We start from the raw sequence: 6,956 nt of genomic DNA, 5'->3' as shown, positions 1-6,956 counted from the left end.
TCCGAGTATTTGCCTTTAATGTTTCAGATATGCCAGTACATTACAGAAATTGATTTTATAACGTACTCTTAATTCTTATGTCAAGCCAAGACAAATCAGCTACATATCGTCACAACTGAGGGCAAAATAATAGATTGATTAAGTGAAAGGCTAGCAACTTTCTTCGTGTGAATAAGCACACGTGACAATTGACTCTGGCCCAAATGTGAATAGCCGTGCCAGTCTTTTACAGTCTTTGGCCAGCACTCAACCAAATGTGCCAGCAATCAGTCGAATCTGGTCCACGAGTGCTTGCTGTCTGGGACGCACCTGCAGTGGAAAGATAATGGTTTTCCGTCATTTGAAGTTCGTTCCAGCACAAACGATTGTGTTTCCACGCAGTAACTGTCACTTAAATTTTGATACACTTCGTTGAACTAGGCGCACATAGCAAAGTTCCAGTTTAACTATGTGAGAACAATTACATAACGTAAACTGACACCAAGAACAAACAGTCTTCCTCTCTTGGAACATGTGATTTGTTTGCGCCATACTTTACCAAGTCGCGGAAGAACACAATGTACTCGGGATACCATAAAATTAACATACAGTCACGTTTCTAGGCTCGATGCCATTCGCGTCCACCAATGACAGCTCAGGAAATGTCAAATATGGGAGGACACATCAGTCAAAAACAGTGACGTATTGCAGAACTGTAGATTTAGCCACGCCCCGATATACCGAATAAGGATTATGTTTACAGAGATTCCTTGCGGATGAGTGTAATGTCAATGAATAGTACACTTTCGTAGAGATGTGTGTGTTCAATTTTAAATGAAAATAATAGTTGAATGGTGCTGAAACTGAAAAAAAAAAAAACTGACTCCGGGTAAGTAGTTGACTGCACTATCCATCACGAGTTCTGTGTGCTGGTGTGTATACAGTAACAGTAGCCTACGTGTTTTCTTGTCGCGTGCTCTGCATCGTGTATGGTAGAGCTGGCTACGTGACGGGGCTGCTCGGGGAGTGAACTCGCAACAACTGAGTCGTTCTGAACTGAGAGGATTTGACACACAATTAGCTATTAAGCTACATATTTAATAGTTATTTGAAGGCACGGTGTTTTATAAATAAATGCGTTCAATGTTTAGCGAGAAATGTACATCGTGCATTTGAATGAGCCGTTCTGTAGGCAGCTCACGGAACAAAATTAGCTTGCATGGTTACATAGCTAGAAAGGTCAACACTGAAATTGGTGATACGAGCCATTTTGGGGTGAAATAATGTCAGGTATGTATAATGTGTGTATATTTAAATGCTGAAAATATTGTTTGGAATTTTCAGAATTATAATTTAGTCAAATATAGTAGGTGGTGCCCATAGTGCTGCAACAAAAGCTGATGTCCCGTGTTTGGCCACATGAATAGGCTAGCCGATATGGCGTTCTGGAAAGATTGCATGTATCCTGTACAAATGATTTCCGTCGACGCGTAGACATCTCTCCACTACTGTACAACAGAATACTTTGTATAATTTGTTCTGTTAATGCGTGGTTACATTTCAGCTCTTTGCCAATTGCATAGGATAAATTGCCTTCAAGAAATTCAGTGTTGATTAAATGAAAGATCTCTGTTGTTTTTCTCAAAATCTTTCGCAGCATCCATACATAATTACAGAAAATATGCAACCGGGTAACCTCTTTCAGAAGAACAGCAAATATTGAATGATTGTTAGAAGTCTTGAAATATTGAAATAGTACACATGTATAAAATACAGGCATATATATTATGCTAAGCAGTGCTGCGTACATACTCATATTAATCTCAAGCTTATACATTATAGGCAGGGACAGAAAAATATGACCCAAGGGCCCAGGGCCAAAGGGTGCCAAGGTTTGCCCTGTGAGGGGTGGTAATGAAAACATAAATCAGTGTAGTAAATGATGTGAATGGGTGTGTGTGTGGGGGTGGGGGGGTTGTGGTCATTGATATACCTTGAGTCTATACATAGACTATATCTCAAACCCATCTGAAGCCATGTTCACATAAACATAATACGCTATGCTAGGCCATGCTGTAACTGTGCGCACCGAATAAGTGCTGAAACATAATATAGCCCAATGTTGTAAAATCTTTTATTTGCGTGTTCTCATACTTGTGATTCTGATAATTATTGTCCCTTCATCCAGAGTGACGTAATGGTGCACAATAAAGGGTGTGGAGCATCAGTATTACAGTAAAAACACTGCTGTGAATATTGTAGTAAACCATTAAATGGCAACCCACGAGACTTTTGCATGGGGCAGGTCTAGTTTTTGGAACCAAGGTGAAGTTCGAACAGGTTTATTTTTTGAGGGGGGCATTCGCATGGTTTCTAGTTGTTTGTAGGGGAACCTCTGTCTCAGAGAGGAAGGCCTGCTCTTTGGAGCGAGGCAATGACTTCTTTTACGCCCTTCCATTACTAAGACGTCCCTCTGGTGCAGGAGATGCGGTTTGCCTGAGAGACGACAAGCGCACTGGAAAGATCGGAGCAACTATGAGCGGCAGAGTTCGAGCGCACAGCCAACAGAAACCGTCATCTGTCGCCATGAGCCGGATGAAGGTGGAAGGCCTCAAGCCAGAGTCCGAGAGGGACTCAGGATTCTCAGGTCTGCCATTCCCTGGCTACTGTTACCGTTTCATTTTTTTATGTATTTATTTTTAGCAGACACCATTACCCCGTGCAACCCGATGGCACTGGGTAAGGACGATAATCTATCCAGTGGGATATTTAACTAGCGTTGCAGGCATATCGTAAATACTGTAAGTAAAATAGGTTCGGTTTCTTGGCCCCTATGCCACACTGCCACATTCTTTAAACATTGATGTGTCACACTGGCCGTACCAGACACTTGTTTATCATTTGCAGGCGATCACTGTTGATTTTATATAGTCAACAGTCGCACAAAGATTGATCTTTATGTCTCCATTTTTATAAACAACAATGCAAAGTGTGTCTCTACACCTTGTATGGCATGCCTTTAAAATGGATCAGTGGAGAAGATGATGATGAGGATGTAAGTGAATGATACCTAAATCCGAACCAGTGAAAACTTGCAACAAGATGGTGTATATTACAGCATGTGGCTAATTTCCTCACACCAAATGAAGATAGCATTTACTTACTTAAAGGAGACAGGGAGCAAGTCCCATAAACTGTAATCAAATTCAAAGTAGCTAGCTTTACTGTTTTGTAGTGCTGGGCGTGCATACTAATTGAATTACTGCATGACAGTAATTAAATTAGTGATGTAGAGTCTCTACAGATTCTTTTGCTGGGGACGCAAATGTTCTTGACAACTGAAAAATGAACGCTGGATAAAATGATGGATAAAATTGCGGACTGCCATTAGCTGCCTGTTTCTCACGGTCCCACAGATGCGAGTTCGGAGCACCTGAGTGCTCTGGATCAGATGGACCTGGACGAGACTGCTCAGGGCATGTACCCAGGCGCCCAGACGTCTCAGCTGGTGATGGGGGCGCCCTATTCTGGCCTGTCCCCCATGATCTTCATGAACAACGCCCTCCTCAAGCAGGTATGAGCCAGAGAATCCCAGCACCTTGCATGGTCTTTGGAAGGTCTTGGAAGAAGTGCAGTACACCATTCTATTAATGTGTAGAAATATTTAAGAATCTCCCTGAAAGAATTGTAATTTTTTTAAATGTGTGTAAATTGTGTTATATTTGCTAAAGTTGCTAATATTGAAAGTGGTATGAATTAGCTGAATATACTGTATATGCACTAATTGTTTTGCTCTGCTTTGGAGGCTCACATGCTGTTAGTTGTACTTGTATCACTTGCTCTGCATCTGACGTGTGAAGTTATCTTTAACGCATGTGTATGTTGCTTTTGCAGCCAAATGATACCCCTCAGTCACCAAATGCATGGGGTTTCCAGCCTGCGATTGAGATGCTTCCACAGCCTCAGGTGGTCTTCCTGCAGCCCATGGTGTCTGCCAACCCTTCCTTGCAGAGGAGCGTGTCTATGAAGCGCCGGCGCTCCAAGAAGTACTTTCCCATCCTCAAGTCCTATCCCAAGATCGCCCCCCACCCAGGGGACAGCTCGTCAGAGCAAGGCAGCTCCGGTTCCACCGAACGGAGCAGTTCGGCCTCCAGCCACTGGGGGCGCCGTCGTGCACAAAAGCAGAAGAGCTGCCCAGCCGGCGTCATTCTCCTCACCCCTCCCGCACTCCCTGTGACTTCCGGCCTGCGGGCTCCATCCCCCAAGCAATGCCCTTCGCTCCAGGAGCCCAGCGCAGACAGCAGCGGGGTCTTAGGGAATAAGCAGCCGGGGCCCCTGAGCGACAACGCGGAGCGCGCCCCGTCCACCTCCCCGGCCAAACCCTCGTCCCCGCACGCCGAGGCCGGGGCTCTCGCCCCCTTCTCGTGGCCCGTGGAGCAGGCGGACGGCCCCCCCACCGACGACGACTGCGACAGCAAGCGGAAGCGCTTCTGCAACACCTACAACATCCTGAGCCAGTCGGGGCTGCTGGACATCACGCTGCGCATCAAGGAGCTCATCCGGCAGAACCGGCACAGCCAGGGCCAGCTGGAGCGGCTGCAGACGCAGGCGGGCCTCTTCCGGGAGGCCGTGCAGAGCGGCAGCCCCGAGGTCTGGACCAGGCTGCAGAAGGCCATGCAGGAGGCGGGGCCCGAGGCCATGGAAGAGGAGATCAAGCATGCTCCGGAGAGGCTGCCCTGAACCCCGCAGCACGACCGGGGACGATGGTCCGTCCACCTGACGGGCCGACAGACAGATAGCCGCCGACAAACAGAATACAGCTGCAACATCTCACAGTCCAAATCGAGGTGGGATTGGGATTTTTACGTCCAGCTGTACCTCACCATCGAGAGGCTGCTGTCACATTTCTGGTGAGGGGATTGGTCCAAAGGTGCTGTCGATCACTTCCAAGGAGGTCAAGCCCTACGCTGTATTTGGGGACTATGGGAACATTAAGATATCAAAGGGATATGTGTATAAGGCATGGAAATTCTAGCACAGCTGGTGCTGTCAGTTTACTGAATTGGAAAACACTGTGGACCCCTGCAGATGTTTCGTTTTTTAAAAGTAATTTACATTTAAACGAAGGTTGGCTGTTAACTAAAGGCTTATAAGAAAACTTTGGTCAAAAACTTTGAAATCTTCCATTGTTTATCGTACATACACTTGGTTTGGTGGCACCCACTTTGGAAGATAATGCATGTCTTTATGCTCCTCCTGAATTGATGGAGGACGTCACAGTGTCTCACGTTTTGAGAAAAAATAGGGATCAAAATGATTTAAAAAAGCGTCCACGAGATGAAGCATTCCAAACGGCATCATCCTTCAGTTGGTGATGCAAGCCACAACTTTGCAGTACTCTAGGCAGAAAGAAATGTGACAAAATGGCTCACCAATGTGGCTCACCATGCACAGCGAGGATTCCATTACATAGAAATATTTAAGAAGCAGGTCTTACTTTTCAATTTGCCGTCTTCCATTGAATGATTTTGTGAGCTTAATCTCGAGGTACATTAACAAAATTTGAATTTTTGACCATAGTTCTCCCAGTTCAGTTACCAAGCAGATCATTTAATCTTTTTATATAGCGGTGACTGAATAATAACGCATCATGGATTGTTTGTCTTGATGCCGATAAAAATGAATAACGATAATGTTCTATTTATGACATTTTCAATGTGCTGATGTCAACTGAAGAAAGTATTGGCATGTGGTAAACCTATATCAATCTGTGGCACGGAAAAGACTATGAAGCACGAACAAAGTTGTGTACGAACCAGAAAAGTCCCTTGAAATATAGACTGAAGCATGGACATGTATCGATCTGGACATGTTTCTTCAGAGCTTCCATCACGGATCCCAAAGGACACTGTCAGCAGTTTTTGCCGAACGCCCCCCGGAACAGCACAAACCTCGAGGAGAAATTTCTCGCCGACGCAAAGAAATCCCTCCTCGCCACTTCCGGTGCTCTGTCGAAAAGTGCCGGAGACTCCTGGAGCTGTGGCACCGCGATGTCGTCCTAGAAGGGCCTCACACGTGCTTCTCCCCCATCTTTAGGAGAAAAAAAAAGAAACGTTGTCGACGTTATGTCGCAAAAAAGGCCATATCAGAGCTTTGGTTATTTATTTTTGTACGACTTTATGCTGCACTCTGACAATAGGACTGCAGCATTTCGGCCTGCTTTAAATTGTGATTACTGGGCTTATTGAGGCAGCTAAAGAAAACGAGAGAAACAAATAAAAATGGCAAAGTAACCGTTTCATTTACAAAGCTTCATTTAGGGGATAATACATTTCTGGTCTTTTAAGAAAATATATTTTGAACCTGTTTTAAGTACTTATCTTTTTATCTCAGCCGTTAAGCACTATAAAGTGTCTGTAATTGTGAAGCCGCCAATGACAAAGTACATTAACAATAGGGGGGAGTGAACTTGGAATAAGATAGAATAATAGAATAAGTTGTAGACAACATTATCTCCCATGTTCATGTGCCGTGTGTGTGTGATTTCTATTTATGTTCTTAGTTGTATAATAATTTCATACGATAATATAATTCATTCTTACATATACTAATTATACAGCAATGAATTGCACTCCCAGACAGCAAGACAGTCTGAAGTATTGACATTAAAACTGTCTTGGCAATCTCCTTAATACTACGTAGGTACCACCACTGTACAAGTGCTGAATAGATTTGACTTTCTTGACAGATGGCTATACAATACACATTTTTTTTCTTAGGCCAGATTCAGTTAAACTGCAGTACTCCTAGAATAGTGAATTTCTGAAACTGGTTTGTTACTTGTGTTGAGTACTTACACAACACAACTCATGTATTCAACGGAGAATTAAATAATTAAACAATGTGTGGGAGAAAGAAACTTAATGCTTGCTTCAGGCCTCTACACTTTGCAAAACAAATTCAAATGTGATTTTGCC

At 44.0% G+C, this 6,956-nt stretch overlaps 1 protein-coding gene and 1 long non-coding RNA gene across 3 annotated transcripts; one reads left to right on the top strand and one right to left on the bottom strand.

Moving 5' to 3' along the window:
* Nucleotides 1–2,572, bottom strand: LOC135257078 (uncharacterized). The gene is made up of 2 exons (XR_010330587.1): nt 2,441–2,572; nt 1–862 (listed from the first exon to the last, which is right to left on the bottom strand). It is a non-coding gene; the product is annotated as an uncharacterized LOC135257078 (long non-coding RNA).
* On the top strand, nt 728–6,903 carry LOC135257077 (CLOCK-interacting pacemaker-like). Of its 2 annotated transcripts, none has more exons than XM_064339499.1 (4): nt 728–868; nt 2,445–2,626; nt 3,396–3,553; nt 3,874–6,903. In XM_064339499.1, exons 1-4 carry the CDS (start codon nt 831–833, stop codon nt 4,717–4,719), a joined length of 1,224 nt encoding a protein of 407 aa, XP_064195569.1. In that variant the 5' UTR covers nt 728–830; the 3' UTR covers nt 4,720–6,903. The 2 variants fall into 2 exon arrangements, with proteins under 2 accessions (XP_064195569.1, XP_064195570.1); XM_064339500.1 differs by lacking the exon at nt 728–868 and adding an exon at nt 930–1,269 and having other exon boundaries at nt 2,462–2,626.
* The last annotated feature ends 53 nt before the right edge of the window (nt 6,904–6,956 follow it).

Source organism: Anguilla rostrata, chromosome 6, assembly GCF_018555375.3.
Source record: "Anguilla rostrata isolate EN2019 chromosome 6, ASM1855537v3, whole genome shotgun sequence".
In the NCBI taxonomy this organism is placed as follows: Eukaryota; Metazoa; Chordata; class Actinopteri; order Anguilliformes; family Anguillidae; genus Anguilla; species Anguilla rostrata.
Note: the sequence above shows the minus strand (reverse complement) of the source record. Positions and strands in the feature narration are given on the sequence as shown.

Excerpts from the sequence above, each read along its gene's own strand:
- LOC135257077 (XM_064339499.1), top strand. The coding sequence starts at position 831 with ATGGTGCTGAAACTGAAAAAAAAAAAAACTGACTCCGG. Across the intron at positions 2,627-3,395 it reads GAGGGACTCAGGATTCTCAG|ATGCGAGTTCGGAGCACCTG; the intron begins GTCTGCCATTCC and ends ACGGTCCCACAG. Across the intron at positions 3,554-3,873 it reads ACAACGCCCTCCTCAAGCAG|CCAAATGATACCCCTCAGTC; the intron begins GTATGAGCCAGA and ends TTGCTTTTGCAG.